We start from the raw sequence: 26,365 nt of genomic DNA on the forward strand, positions 1-26,365 counted from the left end.
TAGTTTTAGATAATGTTGGAATTTTTCGTTGTTTCAGATTGCTGCGACAAGTTTGGCATACTTGAAATCCATTAACTGATTCAAACGATCCACTCTCTTGCAATACTGTTGCAAAATCTTGTGTTATAGGTTTCAAATCGTTAACAAACCATAATCTGTCACAGACACTGCATACAGCACCGAACTCATTTTGTATGAAACGTTTAGCAAATTCCTGGTCAGCACGTTCAAAATTCGATGTAGAAACTTGTCGAATTCATCAAACGCCATCAAGTAAATGAATAATTAGAATACATGTCAAATCAAAATATTGATACGAAGTAGACTGTGACGATTGAATATACAGGAATATGTCAAAGTCAGCGCATTTAATAATACTATTACTAGTTTGTTACAGATGAATCAGTGTACTGAGTCTAAAATGTTAAAGGTTATTTAAATTCTTTAACCTTTAGGTTATTTATATCCAATTCTGTGGTTGCGTGGGATATGGAATGCAAATTATGGTAATTTTCATTAGGCGTTTGATATTTTACATTGGGGCAACGCGATGCTGAGAGATTCCCGAAGGTATATAATACTGACAATGATTTAGCATGTACTGAGCGAACCGAAAACAAAAATACCGCTTTTAGATGATCATGTTACCCAATTTACATTTGAATCAATTTCATCCCTTTCTTTAAAGCACTCAACCGTTTCAAACTTAGTATAATGTGATATAAGATATCTTCACAAATAATAAATAGTAAGAATGAAATTGCCATTGATACTAAATAATATGCCAAACTAGATAATCTGTCTTACACAATTATTAATAACTGCTTGATAGAAGCTCAGCCAGGTATATCTGGGACTGGACAATAAAATCGGTGCATTTCTTGAGTCATGAGGATACAAGCAGTTCACTTCCCTACTATTCCCTAGCAATTTAGCAGTAAATAGAGTAAATAGAGCAGAGATAGTTTGAACATTGTTTCACGATCCACTATGTAATTTAAGTATTCACCAGATTTTCACAACTAATTTAAGTTGAAATTTTAGATTCAATTTTAGATTCACGAATAAACAAACATTTGTTGCCATCAATGCACTGAGTTGTAGTGTATTTTTGTAATTTCGCTACGAAATTTATTATGAACTTCTTTCTAAACAGCTCAAATAGCATGCGATAATTTTCTATAAATATGTTTACCTGTCATTTCATGTGACGGAATTATAACGGTATGCGATGGATTGATATCTGCGGGCGATGCCTCTTCGTGCGACAAACTTGCAACTTCACCTGCCGAACTAGAAGCACTCTCACGCTTTCGTTTGCGTGATAATCTAGTACGCTCTGCTCCTGTTAAGGATATCCTTGGTTCAATTACTACACCAGCCACTTGTTCACGAATACGTTTACGGTGGTTACGTAAATATAACGCCTGCAACCATTTAGACATAGCGAATTCTTTAATAAATCACTACTGTATTTCACAAAGGTTGAAATAGCAATGAATGGCCAGCCCACAGATCATTGTAATAAATATGTTATGCGTAGTTTGATATTTGAACCAACTTCCTTCAAATAGTTTCTGGCCGTTGGTTACAAATAATAATCAAAACCATTTTGCACATTTGAGATAAATTCTGATTATGCTTCATTTAATTAGTTTGCGGCCCTTAAAAGGGCCATTGGTTACAAGTAACATCAACCTCTTCAGTGCAGTCAACAATCGGTGTTGCCACCAATAACCGGTCTTGCCGCTAAATGCCGTTGCTTTCGCCACCAATAGCTGTCGATGGTAAATGCTGACCGTCCGTCAGTGCGATTGTGCGATGAATGTGCAGACGGCGAACCAAGAATACCATTTTATAGTCACTGGCACTGCCGCTGCTGCTTGTAAGCTAGTGAGGTGGTGGGGGAAACCAGATCAATTGCTGCTGCTGCTCGAATGATTATCCGACGCTGAATGAGCAAGCATTTTCCATGGAACGTTGAAACGTTAACCATTTAGAAAAGTGAAGAAAATTCTTTTGATTCTTCAATTACTCTAGTTCTTATAAGAACTGTTTAAGACCACAACGGCCTACTGCTGAATTTGCTGCTGCCCGTCAGTCGATTTGCTTCCATTTGCTGTTGGTTTGCGAAAATAACCGCCAAAATGCTATTGGGTGCCTCGAATTGTCATCGAAAATGACATTAGATGCCGCAAAGGTCCTTGGATTTGCCTCCAATAGCCGCCAAAAATGCTATCGTTACCTCCCGATTGCTATCGTTGTTGGCTCCGATCGCTGGTGTTTGCCGCCAAATGCCGTTGCTTTCGCCACCAACAGCTGTCGATGGTAAATGCTGACCGTCCGTCAGTGCGATTGTGCGATGAATGTGCAGACGGCGAACCAAGAATACCATTTTATAGTCACTGGCACTGCCGCTGCTGCTTGTAAGCTAGTGAGGTGGTGGGGGAAACCAGATCAATTGCTGCTGCTGCTCGAATGATTATCCGACGCTGAATGAGCAAGCATTTTCCATGGAACGTTGAAACGTTAACCATTTAGAAAAGTGAAGAAAATTCTTTTGATTCTTCAATTACTCTAGTTCTTATAAGAACTGTTTAAGACCACAACGGCCTACTGCTGAATTTGCTGCTGCCCGTCAGTCGATTTGCTTCCATTTGCTGTTGGTTTGCGAAAATAACCGCCAAAATGCTATTGGGTGCCTCGAATTGTCATCGAAAATGACATTAGATGCCGCAAAGGTCCTTGGATTTGCCTCCAATAGCCGCCAAAAATGCTATCGTTACCTCCCGATTGCTATCGTTGTTGGCTCCGATCGCTGGTGTTTGCCGCCAAATGCCGTTGCTTTCGCCATTTTTGGGGATAATGCAAAATGTAATGTTAAGTGCATCGTGTGGGATTCACGTTGGCCATTGCCCTCTGATTTTGCTTGTCTTTGGGACCGGTGTTGCCGTCAATAGCCATCGATGTTGCCGATTGGATTGGAAAAGGGGTGTGGCTTACAAAGTGGTCTCAAGGTTATCATTTGGATCCAAATCCTTTGGTGTATCTAATTGTCGTCCGTGCCTGTGAAGCTAGGCGATAACAAGGGAAATGTATGGAAAAATTCGACCTTGAATCTTTACACACATTTTCACTATTTAGCGTATAAAAAATTATTATTAGTATGTTACTATAAAATTGCTGGACATTTTATCTATCCAACGACATATTAACTGTTATGTTTCGTTCAGTAGTATAGTAGCTATTAGCGTTTGAAATATTTCATTCAAACGTTACACTTCTATTTCTCGTTTTTACAAAGTGCTACCCAGTCCCAGTATAGTAAACAAAGACGTAGTCCTACGTCAAAAATCGGACATCACTACGTACCGACCGATGCCAAGCCAATGCGAAAATGATGCCGTTCGCCGGCTTACTTCTGATTATATACCAGAGCAAACGGCAGCAAGTTGTAACAAAGGCGGAACAACGTAGGGCAGAGAATCATAGACACGAAAGAAAGGCGGTACAACGAAACCGTACTCCGTACATTGTTTGAACAAAACCGGTGTCCGGTGCTTCCTTAATGAAGAGCTACCAGTTTCTGCAGAGCAACCTAATATGAAGCATCGTCTTCATGCCACCGAAAACCAGTGGAAAGGCCGCAAAGCGCGATAGGAAAAAGAAGAAGAAGCCACGCCACTAGGAGAGCAACGCTATATTCTTTCATTTGATGCCGACAGGGATGGCACGGCAACGGGCATGGCAGACGTGCACTCACAGTTGTGTGTGGTTGTGCCGGGTGAGTTTGCCAAGCGCGCCGTCTCGGAAGGTACCAAAGTATACCGGCCTATAGTAAAATCTGGTCAGGCTTCTGTAACTATACAACAATTAGCCCTTTTTAGGGCCTAATATATAAATGAAGATGCAATTCGATTTTCTCACTAAACGCTTAGTCTCGAATTACGAAGTGGCGCAGTTTTCTTTTGCCAGATAATGTGGCTTACTCGTTTCATGCTTTTAGCAAGAATCTTAAATTCGTATTATTTTGCATGTGTAGGTATATGAACAATTTTGTTCAGAAATATTCTTCGGAAGGTTTGTCTTAATACAGTTTAAACATGTAATTTCTGACGGGCTCGTACTTCGAACGCTCATACTAAACTGTCAGCATCACTTTAAAATGTGAGAAAAATCAATTTTACTGCTTCGTATACTTTTATTCAGTAGTTCTTAAAAGAACTGATTGTTTTCTACCAGATATTAGTAATGCAAATCAACGAAATTTACATCTAGGCAGCAGTTTTTTTCGGGCACCTTCTCCGCTGGAACGACTTCCTTTGACTCTGGGGCTTTCGGTGCCTTTGCTACGGTTTTCATTGGCTTAGTAGATTTTTGTTCGGGGGCACCATCGCATATTTACTAGTACAGCTTTAATCGGAGCCGCCTTTGCAGCAGTTAGCAAAGATAAATTGTTTTCGTCCGTTTTATCAACCATGAACGAATCGGAATCGCCTGTTCTTTTTGTTTGGACCAGCTTTTCGACAGCTAATTTCAAAACCTTTTTCACAAATGCGTCCAACCTTGAAACGTCACAATTGTGGCTAGCGGCGATTTACTTCTAACGGCTTGCAGCGAGGATCCATTGATTTTACTGGGTATTGATAGCAGCAAAAACCATATCGTTCGCTGGCGGACGAGTCGGTGGCTTCTTCGGTTTGTTGGCGTCTTGCTTGGTGAATTTGAATGTCTTCGATGCCTTATTCCGAGCAAGCAGCACCCACTGAAGCTCAACAATTTTCGAGCGGATTCTATAGAGCGTAAATTAAATACAATCAAAACCCATAGCTCATTTCGTATATATTTCTGTCATCTGTGCTAGGGAAGCATTGGCGTGGGAAGGCAAAAACATTAAATTAATGAAATAATGAATGTAGTCTAATATTTTCTCAATTATTAAACGTCTGTTTGCGAAACATGGAATCTATTGTATTGTTATGGATTTTTTGAAAAATTTCCAATCGATTGATACCAATATCTCTAGAATCTGTTGACGGATGACTGAGTTATAAGCGTGCAAACCATAACCACTTTTCGTTACATGTTCCCTTTTCGTTTTTCTAAAGTGCACCCCAATATAGAAATCAAAGAAGTAGTCCTACTTCAAAACAACTGTGGAATAGGTATGGAATAAAAGTGGAATTAACACTGCGGAAACGTATCAGCAGCAATGCTAAGAGCAGGTGTAGAATACCGGTTGCTTAAAGGCAACCATGGAAATGCATGTCTAATAGACGTTGTTCAAACGCATCAGCAGCCTTGCTAAGAACAAGTGTGGAATAAAAGTGGAATAAGTGTGGAATGAACGTTGAGCAAACGAATCAGCAGCTTATCGAAAGCAAGTTAGGAATAATAGTGGAATGAGCGTTGCGCAAACGTATCAGCCGCATTGCTGAGAGCAAGCGTGGTGGAAGAGTGAAATAAAAGTGGAATGAATGTTACGCACACGCTGCTAAATGTATACAAACGTTGGAAGTGTGTAATAAAAGTCGAATAATTGTCGTACAAACGTATCAGCAGCACCTCTAAGAGCAGGTGTGGAATTAAATGTACTTGATGGCAACCAATAACACCAATAACTTGTATGACACTTTATATTTTACACTTTATAATTTATACTCCAAATTTGTATTACTCCCACTTTTTTTTGATGAATTAAGACTAGAAAAAAATATTTCCTAGAAATATTTTCTTCGCAAGTGAATTAATACAGCAGTAAACCTATACTACCGGCTCAATCGAGTTACTCGCGTTGGACTCGCTAAACGAGATGAATCGGGTCGGGCAATGCCACCACGGCTGGTAGCGCCGCAATCGCATGGCCAGCTCCCGCTGCCGGTGCGCGAAAACCTTACTCCTTCTCGTGCCATCTCGTGCTGCTGTTTTTTTTGGATGAAAAACCTTAAATCCGACCCGATGACAAATAGATGTGCATACAGCGAGCGGGTTGAAGCAGCGATAATCTCCGGACTATCGGTGATGACGGGGTGACAAAAGTAATCCTCCTCTGCGGCACTAGCATGAGCCACTCCTGCTGCTTACTAATCACAAATGAACAGCCACAAACATTCCTCGCAGCTAGCCGAAAGCTAGTACAAATAGTTTATAATTGTTTAATATGTACTGAATAAAGGTTTCTAGCGTAATTTTGTACAGCAGATGCCTAACATGATTTAAGAAGCTACTCTGCAGCGCTTAAATATCTTTTAGCCGAGGTTTGTTCCACGCTTGCCAAACTTAAACTTGTAAATCTACATCGGCTAAAAACTCGGCGCCTGTCATATGTCAGATTATCTCAGATGTGTTCGTCGACGGCTTCCGACCGACAAGATCTAAGTTCGAATCCGGATGAGTGAAAAAAGTAAAATGGCGGGCTAGATGAATTTTGAGTCAATCAATGATTTCCTACTAAGTCTCTCATTATAAATCATAATAATAATATGAATACAAAAATGAAAATAACGCAACCCACAAAATAAACAAATACTTCCTACATATTTTTTTCTTTTTGCTTGTCCAAATGTTGAACTGCTGTGGAATAAACGTAGCTTCAGTGTTATCAGCAGTAGTTTAATAAACATATCTATACGTACTGAATAAACGTATTACTATACGTTGTCTAACAGTCATACAAACGCAACTTTCACGCCCATATTCAGCACTGTGCTGTTTAAATTCTCCAAAACCAACTGTATAAGCATTGAACAGAGGTATTTATACATACATGAAAAGCAGCTATTCAGCATGTGCTGAATAATAGCTGTCGGTTAAACGTTTAATAAGCAAAAATTGTTCCTTGGGATGTTGCTGTTCTATTTTGTTATATACATTGGCATTAGAGAAAATAATCTGGAATAATCCAGCTACAGCTGCAAAGCACAATACTAATTCTGTAATGATCTGACCACGGGAAGTGGCCGAAAAACGATCATGCACATAAGTGGTCCGGTGTGGCGTGGAACAACCTCAACGGAATAAAACGCCGCTCCTGAAAAACCACGATTTTCAAACTTTATGTACTAAAACTTTATGAAACATAGCCAGCGAAAAAAGAAAAAAAAGACAAAATTTTGTTTTTTGAGCCATTTTTTCTTCTTTTTCGTTTTTCACAAGCTACAGTTGTAGCTGGCCGGAAGGCCGCTAAGTGTTTCCGTCTTCTAAATGCCTTCAGGACGTGCTAAACGAGTGACTTTAGCGCCACCTCTAATGAGGGCCACTCGTCAGATGGAATTTGCCCAGCTTGAAACCTGATCTCAGGGCAGGTTTTGAATACAGTCCCGAAACGGCGTATAGTGCGAAGAGCTTTTAAAGGCCGAAAGAATTACTCCATTCGACGTACGATGGAGCCACTGCTCCGCTTAGCGATTATCACAACCGTCTTACCGACACACGAGAACTCGCAGCGCCTCAAAAGTGTTTTCTCATCACCGGTCGAACGTACTCGACCAATCGAGCTATCTCGCTTCAGCGCAGCAGCGGGGTTATTTACCGGTAACCCTCTGGAGTACAATAACGACAAAAAAGGAAATCTAAACAACGTACGCGGAATGTGAGAAGTTCTTTCGGACAAGATTATCTGCTTGGGAAGCGCTTTCTCTTATTTCACGGTTACAGCTGCATTTATTGCTTGGTAGGGTTAGTGGTGTACATTGGTTCAGTCACGTGTTATGTTCCTTACTCTCTCTAGTGGTTGGCTTCCCTACTAACTCCTACTATGCGGTCAGATCAAGCACGCTCACCATTGGTCGAACGGCTGAAGCACAGTCGGTAAAAGCTTTCGAGTGGCAATAAAGCAAGAAGGTGTGTGGTGTGTGTGTGTGTAGTGAGTGATTACGGCCGGCTCAATGAGCTATTTTTACTCACGCAGGTTAAGTAGATCGTTGCGGGCTATTTTTAGATGCCAGCTGCCGCAAAGCTCCGGTATCGTGGATGTCGTCCAGAATGGCGATGATGCGCCAATTATGCGCGATGGCTGAATGGTAGTATTGTCAGCGATGGCGTTGCTCGCGCCGACAAAATGGAACCGGAAGCTGACGAACAATGCTCCGGGGGTTGAACAATGGCCGGACAATTAAACAACGGTGGTCTCGGCCGCGCAAAAATGGCGTGGCGCTGATCGGCGTCAAATGTAAATTGCCGCAATTACCGACTTTCGGTGGCACAGTCGATAGCTTCGAATCCGTCGTGGGTCAGCAGCGTGGGTGCGGGACGTAAAGCTGTGCTAGTATACGGCTGGCGGAGAAAGAGGCAAAAACAAAGCCAAAAAGAGAAGCCGTCTACCGGCTGAATGGCGTTTTCAGCAATTTGTCACACACACAATCAACTCTCACTCTTCTTCTTCTTCTTCTCGCTAAACAACTTGCACACAAAAAAGCGTCCGTAGACGTAACAATGACCGCACTCTAACACGACCGCACTAGCTTTCAACCTATGGAACATACAATTTTGAATCAAATCTTCAAGCAAATCTCACATTCTAAGCTTACAACAATTCACGCACGCGACCACTCAAATCACACTGCTGCCTGCTTTCACGATCCAGATCGAAATGGTCGAATAGCAGTTCTGTAATCCTCAGAAAAGATTGCGAAGCATATTCGGTAGTCGTGATCGGAAGTACGTTTCGTGAAACGACTCGTAAACGATTGTTTATGGCTAAGCGTGCATGACTTCATCTCCTTCTTCCTTCCGTCCTTTATCCGCGTTTTCGTGTCTCTACCCGCTTCGGCATTTAGTGAGACGGAAACATCGTCAGGAAATGGCTTTGAATCATGCTGAATTTTGAAAGTAGCTGAGTATTTGTATACAAGTTTCTTGCTTGCGAGTATGGTACAATATCGAATAGTGAACGTAAGTGAATGAAATTTGAATTATTAATTTCCTAAAATAGTAGCCATGCTACACAGTTCGTTTACAAAAGTAGAATCAATATATATAGAATGCCAGTGTCGCTGTTTTTCTACAGGACTCATTGTGGTAAACATGATACTAACAAGCTGTATCAAGTCTGTGAATCGGGAACTTCATTGTCAAAGTTGTTCATTGTTATTTATCTGTTCTTTATCTGTGCGCTGGTTGGTGCTGTCATCAGTGCGCTCATCGCTGTGTTTTCATGTGGAACATTACCGAACTGATTCAAACTTTTGTAGTGGTTTGTGGCCATAATTTTCTGGAAGCACCGGCTCAGGATACTTTTTACAATCGTGCGAATTAAACATTCGAAACATTACACATTAACGCAAACATTAACTTAATGTTGGTCGAGCCGTTGTCAAGTTTGCTCTCGAACAGCGTCTCGACTTGATAAGAAACTTTCCGTTGCATATTTGGACATCCCTGAAATTTGCGAAAACTGCAAAGCCACAATCCATAAAACTTGTTGTCCTTTCAATTATGTTCTATTTAACTGATCTGCAAAATTGAACAATGTTAACATTTTCACATTCGAACAACAAACAATCATGAATGTATCCATAGTAACTCCGTCAGGGCGAACTCGACGCTCCTCCAATGCATGTCAAAAGATTGTGCCCACTTGTGCTCAATATCCGCCATTATCGCTCGTGGAAAGCTGGATGCATCTACAACAGTTTTTATTGTTAACATTGAAACTTATGGTAAATTTATCCAGCTTTCCACGAGCGATAATGGCGGATATTGGGCACAAGTGGGCACAATCTTTTGTCATTCATTGCAGGAGCCTTGAGTTCGTCCTGAAGGAGTTGTGGAAGCTATGGAAACATCCATGATTGTTTGTTGTCCGAGTGTAAAAATATAAACTGTTTAATTTTGCAGATCAGCTGAAGTGGAGCATAACTAAACGGACACAAACTTTTATAGTGGTTTGCGGCCATAATTTACTGAAGGCACTGGCTCAAAATACTTTTTGACAATCGTACGAATTAAACATTCGTACGAATTAAATCGTACGAATTAAACATTCGTACGAATTAAATCGTACGAATTAAACATTCGTACGAATTAAATCGTACGAATTAAACGAAATGTCGCGTCGCATGTCGCTTGCACTCGGGCGGTACCTCAACTCCGTCAGGGCGAACACGACGCTCCTGCAATGAATGTCAAAAGATTGTGTCCACTTGCGCTCAATATCCATCATTATCGCTCGTGGAAAGCTGGATTGTTAAATTTTTTTAATTAAATTTTTACCTTTGTTATACTATATAACAAAGGTTTAGAAATTGGTCGAAAAACACCAAATTGATCCGAGGCCCGTAGGGCCGAATCACATATACCAATCGATAGAGCTCGACGAACTGAGCAATGTCTGTGTGTGTGTGTATGTGTGTGTGTGCAGCTCATTTTCTATCGCCTGTTTCTCGAAGATGGCTGAACCGATTTGATCGCTTTTACTCTTGTTTGAAAGGTATTATTGTCTAGTATATCACTATCGAATTGCTTTGCGGTCCGACGTTTCGTTTAAAAGTTATAAGCAAAAATGTGAAAACTACATGACACGCGTTTCTCCTGAACTACGCAACCAATTTTAACGATCTTAGTACTAAACGAAAGCTCTTGCTGTTACTAAACTTTTTACCAAGTTTTATTGAAAACAGATAAGCAGTTTAAAAGCTAGCCTTAAAAAACCATTTTTGATAAGGTTCAAATGATCGCCTGTTTCTCAGAGATGGCCGAACCAATTTATTCGCTATAAGTTTTATTTGGCAGGTAATATAGCCGGATAGATCACTATTGAATGGTTTTTGGATTGGACGTTTAATTTGAAAGTTATGAGCAATCGTATACACCACACCAAAATTAACAATAATTTATAATGATTTTAACCAAGATAATTTACCTAATTTCAATTATTTTAATATCAAACGAGAGGTTTTGACACTACGAATATATATGCAAAATTTCATAAGAATTGGTTTTACCGGTCAAAAGATATCAATCCTCGAACGCTCGCGCCAACTTTTGCAACACAGTTACTCGCGCGCACAATAGCCCAAAACCAAAGAAAACGTGCGCACTAGAGTTTTGACTAGGAAAACTTGTTTTTAAGTTTATCGAACCTTTGGAAGAGTTTCTTGTAATTGAATGCTCTATCATCTGGTGCAATTTAAATTTGGATTAATCCCCCGAAAAGTGAAAAAAAATTTTTTTTTTCAGTTTCAATATAACACATTGATATGTTCTGCAAAGTTTTAGAGCCTATTATTACAAGAAATTTTGCTGAAGACTGTAACCTGAGATAGAAGCGAAGACAGAGAAATCTTATTTATTGTTTCTGTATTTGTAAAATCAGTTTTTCTATTTTAGCTCTTTTTATAATTGTTGTATGACTTTTTCATGTGTTACAGAGTTATACAAATAGTAAAAATACACAACTTTGCTGAAAATAGTATACCTCTATGTTTGCTTGTTTAGGAACTGTAGAACTTTGATTATAAAAATACCCTGATTTTAACCCCGCATTACTCGACTACCAACTGACGAATACATTTTAAACATTTTACATTTGCTGATAGTTTTGCTATATACATACAGACATCATTTTTCTATATGAAGTAACGTGAAAAAAATTCCAGTTTGGAGCAATAGCGGTACACCCACGGTTGCCAGTATGCCAGATAAATCTGGATTTTGCCAGATTTTTGATAGCGCGGCAGACCAACAGACAAAGCTTAAAACCTTCTAGATATTTGGCAATGTGCCAGATTTTCGATCCTCCGTCTTGCAAAAAGGTCATCACTTCTAATTTTGGACAAAATTTTGCATCTACGGTGAGCAAAACGAGCAAGATTTTTTCAGGAAAACGCCTCCCCATCGGACTAATTTACCACCAGATTTTTGCCAAACACTTTTATTCGTGTTCGCCAGATTTTCGGGAAAACCTGGTGGCAACCTTGGGTACACCTCACATGCTGCTTGCTTCGTTTCTGTGCTCTCGGTTTATGCTGATCTATTTTCCTAACAATTTAAAGTATTATTGTATTGAATAATTCAGACATTTTGCTGAACATTTTTTTGAAGAATATACGTTAGTTAAACACCGATTGGTAAATATGGCATTCAAAAACCTACACATGTTATTCAGAATACAACAGCGTGAGTAACCGAAGGTTAATAAAAATTGATGAAATTTTTTCAAGAAAACCTTATTGATGCATAGTTATGCATAGTTCAAAAACCTATAAACTAGACCTTTACTACGCAATGTATATGTTAAAGAATAATATTTCTTCTTACAACTTACTTTTACTTGCACTTACCCACATTAGTAACAACTTACTCAGCAATTTCATGAGAAAAAGAACTATCAAGATTTGTAAGTGCTACTATTTTGTTCAAATTTTGTAAGCTTATTCAATTTCCAAAATTTTTATGTAAACCAACGCACAATGCAACGTTAACTAATAGATGAATTATGTTCCGAAGACGTGTCGATAGCAAGTAAGACCGTATAACAAAGGTTCCTTTCACCAATAGGTGGATTAAATCAGGTTTTTTTTAACGTTTATGTGTGAACAGGACTCATTTATTCTTCTATGCAGTATCCCGCATTTTGCACCTTACTGGACACCGCAGTCTAAAAGTGCGACCGGCACAAAAAGTGCGACAATGCGAATGCTGTGAGTGAGAAAGAGAAGGAGTGGCAACTGAAATGTTGCTGTTTTCTTCTGTCATTTACATTGGGATTAGAGAAAATAATCTGGATTAATCCAGGTACAGATGCAAAGCACAATATGAACTCTCCATTAAGGCTTTACAGAATATGCAGTACACTGCTGAAGAGCTGCTTGAGTACCGTCCTGCCTAAAAGATTTTTGCAACCGCAAATAGCAGTCGCACAAACTCCTGAGGGGCTACGGGGTGCTACCAGAGACCCATGGCAATGGGCTTTCCCTTGATATTCGTGCTGAACTCAATCGATGAACATAAACTCATACCGAAGTTCCAGGGCTGCTTTTAAGACTTTTCAGTATAATTTATACTGCCCTTCACTCAAAAGCTTTCTGAAGGATATAGTTTATGCCACTTGTGGATTAAATTTCGCATCTAAGGTAGTGTTGAATGATTGCACAATTCAATGAATACACAAAATGACAAAATCTGTCAGAAAAGTTCTTCCAAGGCGTGTTGCTGCAAGACATCAGCAGGAAGTCCTGATTCCTTCAACTAGATCAGACGAATTTGAGTGGATGGATGTAAAGCACTGTAATGGACGTGGATATGCGCAAAACATTAATCAACGACACATCAGCGACTTCTGAAGCGTATTCGATCGCAGCAATTGGAGATCATCTTCAAAATCTGTGAACCGATGTATTATAAGCTCGAAAATTTTCCTTTTTTATTTTCTGAAATTCATTTGATAGTTTTTAAATAAAAAGGTTGGAATGAATATTCAATTTTTTGTTGTTGTGAAGGGGGGTTGCCGTGACGTGACGTACTTTCTCAGAGGGGTCACGAATGTGTGACAAAATGTGATAAGTGGAGGAATGGGGGTTAATTTTGGTCAAAATTTGCGTGACGTACTAAATGGATGTCGCATGATCTGCAAAATGAAACAATGTTTGCATTTTTACAATCGAACAACAAACAATCATGGATGTTTCCATAGTAACTCCGTCAGGGCGAACTCGACGCTCCTGCAATGAATGTCAAAAGATTGTGCCCAATATCCGCCATTATCGCTCGTGGAAAGCTGGATACGGGACCAACCAATATTTTAGAAGATATTTCCAGAACGGCAATAAAGTAATCAACACGATAATTTTTGACATCGGCGAAACGACGAAACAGCAAACATATTCCTTGCCTTTGTTGCCTCTCCGAATTCAGGGGTGACATTGCGCATCTCGTTTCGAGTGATTTTCGCTCGTTTCGACCACGTTAAACAAATGGGCGCAGCGGGGTGCTATCCTTATCTTAACGAACGGTGTTTGACAGTCGACTTAACGAAGGGCGCTATTTGCAGGAAATGCAGGAAATAGCGCCCGTCTGACAGGTAAATTTGCTGCCAACCTTGTCGAGATGTGCTGAGGATGTTGGCAACAAAAGATGGCACCCATCGCAAGCAGGGATGCCACATATAATTCTGTGTTTTTTCTTGGAAAAATCTGACAATCTGTACGGCGAGGAAAGATATCTGTGCAAAAATCTGTCCAATGCCAAACAATGAGAGTGAAAGAGATAGAGTCCTTTTATCTGACTATTTCCGTCTCTTTCACTCTCATGTAAAAGCTCAAAAATCTGTTTAATCTGTGTAATTTGGCGAAAATCTGTATTCTATGCATACAGATTCTGTACAGGCGATTTCTTTCGAATATCTGTTAAACACAGAATAATCTGTGCATGTGGCAACCCTGATCGCAAGCCCCTGAATGGGCGTCTCGAACGAAAATCACTCGAAACGAGATGCGCAATGTCACCCCAGATTTCGGGCAGTTATTTTTGGTTTTCGAGTGCTTGTAAAATCTTTAGACATTCTGGCATCTCTGGTACTATTTCCAGTGCTTCCAGCTTGGCTTCCAGTCGTCCGGTTCTATCACGCAACTGTCAAACTCAAAATCATTGTTTATTTACAAGTTGCGGAGCGATGCTTATAGGATTATTGTTTAACCAGATTATTTCTTTAACAAACTCGCTTTCATAAAAGTTTAAAATGTCTTTAGCTGTAAAGAAAACACTGGCGGAGCCGACGATGACTATTCAGGTATTTTTCATCCCTTGTTACTTCCCCAGCAAATTAGTTTATCAGCAAGTTTTTTTTTTGTTTCAGGAGCCGCCACCGGTTGCACCACAATTGGGCTCCGTTGCTATTCCGACAGCACGAATCTACAAACGAATACGACTGACGGCACGGAAATCCAGTGGCACGTCGGTGTCGATACTGGCCTACGTTAATCTGCTGGAAGATACCGGAGGGAACAGCAACGATGCCCTGCAGGTACTGATCAAGATCAGCGACTCGATGCAGTTCGATGAGAGCGAATTTCCGGAGGCGGTACGAAAGCTGGTGGAACACTTTCGACGAGAATCGGAATCGGCCGTCCGGGTTAAGATTCTCTCGCTGTTCGGTGATTTGGCCAGCGAAACGGGCATCGAGTGTCCACCGTTGATTGACGAAGTGATTGGATTGCTGAAGACGGAAATTTCGGCGAAAGTACTTTCGCAGGGACTGTACGCGCTGGAGCGGATTGGACGAGCCTGCTCGTTGAGTTCGGTGGCGTACATTAATAAGATTGTGTTCTTTGCTAAAAGTAAGCTGTTTTCGCCCAATCACAATGTGCAACGGCATGCGATTCTACTGCTGGGGGAGTTTGTGCTGGTGTCCGATGCCGAGAAGGAGAGTCTGGAACTGATTGGGATGTATACGGATTCGGCTGATGCTAGGGTGCGGGCGCAGGCGTTTCGTTCGATGCTGACGCTCGGTGAGCGTGGGGTTCAGCTGCCTGGTTCGCTTTATGAGAGGGCTTGTCGAGGATTGCTGGATGATTATGAGTGTGTTCGAAAAGAGGCACTGCAGTTGGTCTATGAGTTGGGGATTCGTCATCCGGAGCAGTCCATAAAAGTTCCCGAATCGGAGCAGGAGATACGTTTGATTGATGATGCTTTCGGGAAAGTTTGTAACGCGATCTGTGACTTGTCGATGCATATTCGGACACAGGCTGCTGAACTGCTGGGTGGAATGACGATGGTGAGCGACGAGTTTTTGCATCAGACTTTGGATAAGAAGTTGATGAGCAACATGCGTAGGAAGAAGAGTTTACACGAGCGAAATGCGGATCATTTCACCAGTGGCGAGTGGTCCAGTGGAAAGAAGTGGGCCGATGATGCACCGAAAGAATTGGTTAATGCCGAGTCTGTTTCGCTGATGGCTTCCGGCGCTTGTGGGGCATTGGTTCAAGGACTAGAGGACGAGTTTCTGGAAGTTCGGACAGCGTCCGTTAATTCGATGTGCCAATTGGCATTAAAAAATCCTCCGTTTGCTGTTACATCGCTGGATTTTCTTGTGGATATGTTCAATGATGAGATTGAGGAAGTGCGTTTAAGGGCTATTTATAGCTTGACAGCCATATCGAAGCATATAATCCTCAGGGAAGATCAGCTGGAGACGATGTTAAGTTCGTTGGAGGACTATTCAGTGGAAGTTCGCGAAGGACTTCATCTAATGCTTGGTGCCTGCAAAGTGTCTACCAAAGCTTGTCTTTCGCTTGTCGTACAGAAAGTGTTAGATGTGCTATTGAAGTATCCGGAAGATAGGTATTCAACCTTCGGTTGTATGCAACGAGTCGGCCAGAAACATCCGGAAATTTGCATGATCCTAACACCGCAGTTACTTCAAGATCATCCTTTCTTCGATAGTGCCGAACGTGACGTGGAAGATCCATCCTACATTTATATTTTGATTATGCTTTTCAACGCAGCTCAATATTTGCCTCCCATGCTGGGACTGTTCCCGGAAACTATCGTGAAACATTACGCCTACCTTCGGGACACGATGCCCAATTTTGTTCCACACTTGAATCTGGGTGGTCTGGCAGCAGAATTACCCCTCACGGGATCCACAGGATCTCGTCAATTTTTAGAAACTCTTCTAAATAACATCCAGCTGGCATATTCTGCCCCACAGGCTCGCAAAGCTCTTCTCGTAGCGGCTCAGGAAAATCTAGATCGGCTAGCTGAAATTGATCCCTCTTTTTCGGGAACAGCTAATTTTACGGCTACCTTTTTGGGTACTCAACTGCTAATGGAACAACTGCAAGTAGCCATATCGGGCAAACCAACGGTTGCTCCGTTGAAAGATTGCCTTAATCAGCTGATCCGAAAGTGTCTTGAGCTGCAAAATCTCTTCTGCTGTCTGACAATCGAAGATCATCTGCTGGTCAAGCAGATGTGTCTTCGAGCGAGTGCTCTAAATTTGGTATTAGTGGTGAAGGATCGCACCCAAAGTGCTCTGGCACCTTGCCAGTTACTGTTGCAAATTGCTGCAGATGCCAGCAATTTTCTGCAGGAAAATACCACCCTCGCTGCCGATTCATTTACATCCGCCATCCTCACGAAGCTGGCCTCGATAGGCGATCCCAAACCAGGACGAGTGTTTCGAGAAATATTACCCGTCGTGCAAGCAGCCGCTCCGGTAGTTATTCCTAAAATTAACACCGATGTAAGTATTACCCAGTCTAGAAATAACTCTTTTTTTCTAAATTTTTCATCTATCGTTTCAGATTAAAATGTGCAAAGCCCGCATTATCGAACCATCGGAGAACTACCACAACTCGGACAACACGGTCAAGGTAACGGCCGGGCTGATTGCGGCCGTTCCACTGGTCGCCGAATTGGAAAATCTCCCGGAAGCGCAACGGGAAGGTCTCCGGTTGAAAGTCAAATATCCCGATCAGAATGTACACATAATCGTACCGCGAAAGCGTGATCTCAAGAAGATTATGACCGAGGAGGGAGAAAGCCAGTCGCACTGGAGACTACGGACGACCGTTCTGCTTTCGCATGGCGTTTGGACCGAAGCGTGCCCGGTGGACATCGGTATTTGCCTGTCGGTGAAACCGAACAGTGAGCTCGAACTGTGCAAACCGGTGAAGGTGCAGTTTGCTCCGAAGCCCGTGAAACGGGGCATCTAAGGAAGGGTGAGTGAGAAGTATGCTTAAGGTAAGGACTGTACAAATACGATTGCGCATAAGTACATTGTTTGATTAGACTGAAGTCTCCCAATGATTTGTTTTACCGAAAAACCTTACGAGTTCCAGTTTCCGAATCATATTAGGTAAATATTTATAAGGGATACATCGAATTTGATTTCACGCTACGACACGTTGTTGGTCAGTTACGGGTATATTTCACCCATCAAGCGTCTTACATATATTTAGTGTATAGACATAGATTATTCCTGATGGAAATTTCTGGAAGATCAAAGCAACCTAAGCAAGCTAAGACTACCAGTCAGTACCAGTGGAAGTGAAAAAGTGAAAGAGTGAAAGAGTTTTAGCTTTTTCGATTTAACGTTAAAAATTGTAGTGTTTTTTTTGTGCCCGTCGTTATTCATTTAATGTGTCGTGTCGATTTTTCAGCCTATATTACGCTTTCGGATTAAAGCGGTAAGTTTAGACAGCCTCAAATACATGAGGTAGGTGGTTTTATTGGCAAGCAGATTTCTACCGGAGGCATCGGACGGTATAGTCCAGGTTCTGCAAAATGGGCGTTAATTAAAGTGAAATTGGATGTCTTTTCTTTGGTCGGAGGCATCAAAAATCGGTAAGCACTTTTTTCTCCAAATTTTAATTATTTTAGATTCATTGATCTATGGGGTGATCCGGAACAAGATATGCAACCCAAGCACAAATTTTTTTCTATGAATAGCTCGATTACTAATCTATATTATATTTCAAATATTTAAGGTTATGTTGATATGGGTGGAGAGAAAATAATCGTTCTTTCGCCGGTCTGAAATATTCCGGCGCATGAGCAGTCCCTATTGGTGAAATGAGGGTATTTGTTTAAAGTTTCATTTCTACTCCTCAAAAAAGTTTAAGTTATTTAATATAATCTGAAACGCCCAATAAATATTAGATAAGAAAACCGTATTTCAGCGGTCTGAAATATTCTGACCACGTGTTTGAAAGCATCTTTAAGCATTTCATGAAAATTGCAAATTTACTATACTGGCCACTTTGAAACCTCGCGATCACGTGTTTGAGGTTTGTCCAGGGATCCGAAGCAAAAGTTGCTTATAGGACTGCTTGCCGAATCTGCTGAGCAGGTCTTCCCGCTGTTTTTGCGTCACTAGAGAGACACAGCAGACAGCACTGTATTCCTTATAATTTTTATCGAATTTGTGATGAATGTTCCATTTTGCTAGATGCAATGCAAGAAGGTCACTCCGTAAATGCAGTTTTCTTTTTCTAGGTATAATAGTACCTAAATCAACTTTATCAGATTTTAGTTTTTTTGGTTGAACGCGGTCCTACGTCACCCCATTCTATAGGCCCAGACACAATGCATACGGATTTTACTACGTTGCGGAAATTTGACAGAAAACCCATGGAAAAACTGCCAAATTGCCGCAACGTAGTAAAATCCGTATGCATTGTGTTTGGGGCTTATGTCTATTCATTTTCCGTTTACGTGATTTCAAATATGCCAGAGTTTTAAGCGCTTCTTCGTTCTTTTTGCTGCCAACGGGGTAGCAGGTCCATAGCGCCGTGAATACGAAAGATAAAATCTTACTTTCTTTTACAATATTTTTTCAAAATCAATACAGTGGACTCCCGCAAAGTTAACTCTAAGAAAAGTTGATTCTTCGGAAAAGTTAAGCGAACATTAGCTCTCATGCAACACTCTAAAAAGTTAATTTTTGCCTTAACTTTTTTGAACATAAGAATGTATTGTGTGTTCACACACGTGTGTTTTGCTTGTATGTTAATATTTTATCTTTTCGGTTTATTGTCGCCTTTCCTCAGTTTCATTCGTTTCGCAACATAGCATGGATTGAATTAAACTCTTGTACCGGACGGTTGCAACTATAGTCTGATACGGACACGCAGTTACTTTAGCAAGGAACAACAAGGAACAAAAATAAGTGCGAACATTATGATTAGATTACGAAAAAACAGAAGTAAACTAGTACAACAGACTATTTTAAACTCACTGAAAGGAACTACTTTCTACTTACTCAGTTGGCCTAAAGTTTTATGACGAGGCCTGCGCAGTATAATTTCTCCATCTGTTTCGGTCCATGGCAACTGATCTCCAGTTCCGCGGGCACCCAGTGCTCACCAGAACTCGCTCCACCTGGTCTTGCCAGCTCGCTCGTTGTACCCCGTTTCGTCTTATTCCTACCGGATTCGATGCGAAAGCCATTTTTGCACAATATAGTCCGGCATTCTAGTAACATGTCCTGACTAACATATCCTTCCAGCTTTAACCACTTTCTGAATACCTGGTTCGCCGTAGACACGCGCGAGCTCTTGGTTCATTCTTTGCCTGCATTCACCGTTCTCTTGCACTCCGCCAAAAATGGATCTTAGCACCCGCCGTTCGAAAACTCCGAGTGCTCGTAGGTCCTCTTTGTACAGTAGGTCCGTTTGTACAGTGACTTTGCACGGGATCTCAGATTGTTCGACCGCAAGTATTTTTGGAATCCGTAGTGGGCCCGACTCCCGCTGATAATATGCCTTTTAATGTCTCGGCTGGTATTGTTATCCTCTGTTGTCAGTGAGCCAAGGTATACTCGTGGACCACCTCAAACTCATCCCCGTCGATTACCACGGTATTGCTCAAACGGGCCCTGTCGCGCTCGATCCCGCCCACCAGCATATCCTTCGTTCTAGACGTATTTATCGTCAACCCAAACTTTTCTGCATCGCGTTTTAGTCATCAGCAAAGTAGATAAATTGACTGTGTTCGACTGTGTCTCGTCTTATAACATCTTGAAGCGTAATGTTGAAAATCAGGCAGGCCAGACCATCTCCTTGTCGAAGTCCCCTGCTAGATTCGAATGGGCCCGATTATCCGATAATGGGACCCTATATTCTCACACAGCACTGGATCGCATCCTTCGCAGACATGATAAGTCTAGTAAGCTTACCCGAATAGCCATTTTCGTCCAACATTTTCCATAGCTCTTGTCGGTTTACACCAGGCATAGGCATGGTGCGGGCCAAATCAGATCGCTCATGAATGCCGCGAGCCGCAATAATCTCTGGCAACTCCTGTGCATAACAAAATGTAAAATAGATAACAAAAAAAAAACCATTTTCTAGGAATCACCATAAGATTCGAACCGGAAAGTATTCAGATTCACAACATGCACGAGGCATAACGATTAAACTGAGGGACTCCTATGTCATCAAAAAAATTTCTCCTAAGTCCACCATCTTTCAAATCAGTCCGTGGGCCGCAGTTTGGCCATCACTGGTTTACACTATCGTATGCTGCTTTGAAATCGATAAACAGGTGATGCGTGGGGACTCGGAATTCGCAGCGCTTCTGGAGGATCTGCCGTAGGGTGAAGATTTGGCCCGTTGTAGACCGACTCTCCGGCCTGAAGCCGGGCTGGTAACTTCTCACAAATCTATTGGCTATTGGCGATTTTTTTTATGGGAGCCTGAACTACTGCGACTATTAGTTAGATCTATTGTGGTATACTCCGAGTTGCTGTTTGCATAATCAGTTCGTTCCATCACTATGAGTCAGAGTGTTGGTCGCCCTATGAATTTGCATTTCCCCCCAAGAAGGTATGACTTCCTTAATGAATTTCAGTACCTTTTTTGTTTTAGCAGACCATATCTCGCTAGGCGTTAGAACGCCCTCTCCGAGAATACGCAGTCTTCGTTGAATTAGAGCGCTGCATTGACACAGTATATGTTCTGAGGTTTCGATCTCAAAATTACAGAATCGGCATATATCATCTGTCAGCTTACCTATATTTTTAATGTGATATCTGCTCGGACAGTGTCCGGTTAAAAGACCGGTCAGCGTACTCAGATCTACTTTATCCAAACTGATTAAGCTGCGTGTGATGCTTTTGCATGGCGTAATGAAACGCTTTGATTGTCGTAATGTTGGAACAGCTCTCCAGTTGGCATCAATCGTTGATGATTCCCAGACTTTGAGCTCAGCTTTTACGCAGGATGTAGACACCCCGCAGAATGGCTCAGGCCCAACGAATTCAGTTGAGGAACCAATTCTCGCTAAGAGATCGGCCTTTTCATTTTTTTTCTATACCGGCATTACCAGGTACCCAGTATAAATTAACATTGTTAGTTAAAGCCAATTGTCTTAGGGAGAGGATGCACTCCCAAACCAGCTTTGACTGGCATGTGTATGCTTTTAAGGCATTTAGAGCTACTTGACTATCGGAGAAAATACAGATATTGGCATGTCTGTATTTCCTAGTCACGCAAATGTTTGTACAAGTTGATATGGCATGTATTTCTGCTTGGAAGACATGGCAACTGTCTCATTGGAATTGATATGTCGATTCCTGGTCCAGTAACCCCAGCTCCTGTAGATTTCCCAATTTTAGAACCATCGGTGTAAAACAGAAGTGATCCCGGACGAGTCTTAGGACCACTTTCTTCCCATAATCTGAGATCGGTTTCGATTACGTTGAAGAGTATATCGAAGTTTGTCCTAATTTCCATCCAGTCTTCGTTCATGATTACCAGGGTGTTCTGTTGAAAATCTCGGAGGATTCGTAGGTGTCCATTGAGATCTTGAAAATGTTTAACACGCCTAAGCCTAAGAGCACCTTTTTCTGCTTCAAGTTGTACGAATTGGTGCAACGGTAGAAGACATAAAAGAGCATCTAGAGCTTTGGAAGGTGTGCTGGTCATTGCGCCAGTTATTGAAGAGCACGCCATACGTTGTAGCTTTCCAAGCATTTTTTGAGCTGTTATTTGTGTAGTTTTAGGCCACCACAATAGCGAAGCATATGTTAGTCTGGGTCTCACAATTGCCGAATAGATCCAGTGAATCATCCTCGGTTTAAGTCCCCACCTTTTGCCAAATGTATTGCTGCAAGCCCAAAGAGCATTGTTTGTTTTTGAGATTGCATACTCTAGATTATCGTTCCAATTTAGCTTATTGTCAAGTATAACACCCAAGTATTTTGTACGTTTGAATAGCTGCAATTGGACTCCCCTCAGCTGCAGAGCTGCAATACTGTATTTCCTTCTTCTTGTAAGTGCTATTATGACTATTTTAGAAGGGTTAATACTTAGTCCTTCCAAGTCACACCATTTAAGTGTGTAGTTCAGGGCAGATAGCATTCTATTGGAAATAGTATGTTCATACTTTCCCCTTACTAAAATTGTTATATCGTCAGCGAATCCTATGACTTCATAGCCTTTTTCAGCCAATTTATTTAGAAGATCATCGACTACTAGGGACCACAGCATAGGAGATAGGACTCCCCCTTGCGGGCAATCTCTAGTTGGTTTTGTCGTTAAAGTAGATCCTCCCAGTTTTGTAGCTATTGTGCGGTTGGTTAGCATAGCATGTATCCAGTTGGAAATACACCTGTCAAAATTCCGTTTCTTCATGGCTTTATTCATTGGATTATGGAAGGCATTGTCAAATGCTTCCTCAATATCAAGAAAAGCTGCAAGTGAGATTTCTTTATTGTCAAAAGACTTTTCTATTTTTGAAATCAACGTATCAAGTGCTGTTTCAGTTGATTTTCCTGCTTGGTAGGCAAACTGGAATTTGTTCAAAGGTCTTCTTTTCGAATATGATAATTTGATATGAAGATCCATGATTTTTTCAAACGTTTTTAAAATCACAGATGTGAGACTGATTGGTCTGTATGCTTTGGGATTTGTCCTGTCCCGCTTTAGGAATGATGTTTTCCCGCTTTAGGAATGAAGATAACCCGGACTTCTCGCCATTTCTTAGGAATGTATCCTAGTATCAAACTTGCCCTAAAAATCTTTTGTAATAGCACTGGATAAATTCCATCTAATCCTGGAGACTTGAAGGGACTTATAGAATCCACTGCCCACTCAACTCTCGACTCCGTGAAAATAGCACTGGCTAATTCTTGAACTCCATCTTCGTCCCTAATTGAACTAGACTTAGCTACGTTGAAGCCCTGTGCGTCATCAGAAGACGTTTGAATTGAGCCTGGAAAGTGTGTGTCTATCATGATACTAAGCAATTCCTGAGAATCGGTTGTAAACTGGTCATGTTTATTTTTTAGGCTTCCAAGTCCATTAGTGTGATCTTTTAAAAGGGCTTTGGGAAGTCTTGCTACAGCAGGCAAGCTGTCAACTTGCTCGCATGTATTTCTCCAATCCCTTCTTTTAGATTTACGGATTTCTCGATTGGACTCTGTTAGACATTCTCTATAATTAGTCCAATTAGAAGTAGCCTTGGCTTCGTTGAAAAGTTTCCTAGAAAATTTTCTAAGCTTTTCAAACTTTCGATTCTACCATGACGCGCCTTTGCTTGAAGTTTTCCGCTTCTGTGGGCAGCTTTCCTCAAAAGCTGTCATGATATTAGCGGTAAATGTTGACGAGACTGTTTCAAGTTGCTCGATGGAAGCTGTATTATCCATCAGTATAAAATCATCGTTCAAAAGTTTGGAAAAGTAGGTATCCCAATTGGTTTTCCTTGGGTCTCTGAATTGCTCGATTAAAAGATCCCCAGAATCGTAATTAAACATTAGATGTTTATGATCAGATAACGATTGCTCATTCGACACATTGGCTATTGGCGCCAACCAATAGATGCGATCGCTTAAGGGGACAGAAACGACTAAATTTTTTTAAAAAGTCACAAATTTTTCATTTCAGATTTTGATCTGCAGTCTTTTCCGGCTATTTGGATACTAATTTTGTAATGATCCGACCACGGGAAGTGGCCGAAAAATGATCGAGCACATAAACATTCCAGTGCGATGTGGAACAACCTCGTCGGAATAAAACGCTGTTCCTGTAAAACCATGATTTTCAAACTTTAAGTTCCTTCTTCTCAGAAACTACTCAACGTATCGGAACAAACTTTTTTTTTGTTGGTAGAAGCTTGTGAAGTTGATGATGCATCGCTGGCCGTTATCGTTCGTGTCGGTGTGCAGGCTACCCGATCACCGGGTCTATACATTGTTTGCCTGCCAACCTGGGCGTTCATATTCCCGATGACGATTTTGAGGTCCCGGGGCGAGCAGGTGTCGTACGTTGCTTCCAGCTGCACAAAGAACGCTTTCTTCTTGTCGTTTGGAATATTGATGTGAACCTTTCCTTCCTATTCCTTTATTAGACCGCCACACCATTCTTTGGCTTCTAGCCACTTTTACATCTGCTACCAGATTCGCACTGGTAGCTTTCCGCGTAAACGAAGTTTGATTCAAACTGAAACACCGAATATCACATTGGCGATCCAGCCAAATTGAACCTCCGTTGTGTTTATTAGGATAAAGTTGCTAAATAAGAAAAATAGAATTTAGTTTTGTGCCTTGAATAGAGTGGAAGTCGACAGGCAGTTAAACACTAGTAGTCAAGTAGTCAATCATTTTCCCGTCAGTGTGAAAGCTTGTTTCTTCTTCCGCTCTGTGTTTAAAATGTGCTCAAATCTTGTTGTACCGAAAGGTGTGCCCTACAAGAAAGAAGCCAAACAATTGTTTCGATTTGTTTGTATATCGCGTCCTTCGACGACTGCAACTGATCTGCAGGTTTGGAGGTGGCGTTTTGAAGTAAGCATGGGGCATGCACTCATGTTGTGTGTTCGTTTTTGTGATTGTTGGGACTGTTGAAAATAGAGTTAACGCTGTAGAATACCAAGGCAAACGATTGAAGAAGCTGAGCCGGGACGCCCACGGCTAACACTTAATAGGTTGAGTCGGGAAAAATGATATTCGCTTTTGGTTTCCTAAAGTTATTTTTTTTGTTTTTTTATGTAAAACTAATGAAATAAAACAAATTACATCCTGACAGTGATATTCACCTACACCATCGAAACATTTCGTCGAATTGAATTGTCCGATGATCAAACGGTTTTATTGATGGTTTTTCGTTCTTGTTGTTGTAGGTTGCGACAATTGGCATTATTAAACTAGGAATGTAGAGAACGGTTTTACAGGACGATATGCTTACTACAAATATTTAACTATGCGTAATTTACGGATGAAAAAAACCTTTACAATTGCGGCGGCTGCTCGCCGCGATAATGGTGTGTGTGTAGATCAAGAAAAGTAAAAATATCTCTAAACAATTTAACAGATAGCGTTACAAAAAACACGTACAGATTGGATTTAAAAATATACCTTTCTTTCTGTAATAAAAATATAACTATATATTTGTCTAAACAATATCACTTACAGTGTAACCGGATTTAAATAACTTTCAACTATAACAGATGAAATACGTATCTCTGCTCTCTGCTTTGTTTTAATATCTCTTCTTTTATTCTTCTCTTGCCTTGCGTGAGACACTCTAACAAACAAAATATTCTAGATAAACAATTTCTCTTCTAACATTTCGCGTTTTTTTTCGCTTCGACAACCAACAAGCTGCGTTGTTTCTGTTTCTTGTTGTTTTTTCTTCGTTAGCAAAAATTAACAATCTCATCAGTTTTAATTAGTATTCACGCGGCGGTTGGTCCCGGTAATCGCACGCACACGCGGGCGTGCGCGCCCGTTTCGCTACTCGCTATTGCTTCGTGACGGCTCTTCGAATAAACTAGACAAAAATTAAACGACAAAAACTAAATAGAACAGAAAAAAACGAAACGAAACGAAACGACCAACCAATAATCTCAATCTCAGGGAGGGTGTGTGTGGGTGTATAATCTCAAAAGGAACAAAACGAAAAAAAATTGAAACTGGATTGAAAAATAT

The 26,365-nt window shown here is 41.0% G+C and overlaps 1 protein-coding gene across 1 annotated transcript; it reads left to right on the forward strand.

Annotated features, from left to right (window-relative positions):
- Positions 1 to 14,619: 14,619 nt before the first annotated feature.
- On the forward strand, positions 14,620 to 17,703 carry LOC128742382 (integrator complex subunit 4). Its single transcript, XM_053838725.1, has 3 exons — positions 14,620 to 14,728; positions 14,795 to 17,182; positions 17,244 to 17,703. Exons 1-3 carry the CDS (start codon positions 14,678 to 14,680, stop codon positions 17,652 to 17,654), a joined length of 2,850 nt encoding a protein of 949 aa, XP_053694700.1. The 5' UTR covers positions 14,620 to 14,677; the 3' UTR covers positions 17,655 to 17,703.
- The last annotated feature ends 8,662 nt before the right edge of the window (positions 17,704 to 26,365 follow it).

The sequence above is a fragment of the Sabethes cyaneus genome, chromosome 3 (genome assembly GCF_943734655.1).
Source record: "Sabethes cyaneus chromosome 3, idSabCyanKW18_F2, whole genome shotgun sequence".
Taxonomy (NCBI): domain Eukaryota; kingdom Metazoa; phylum Arthropoda; class Insecta; order Diptera; family Culicidae; genus Sabethes; species Sabethes cyaneus.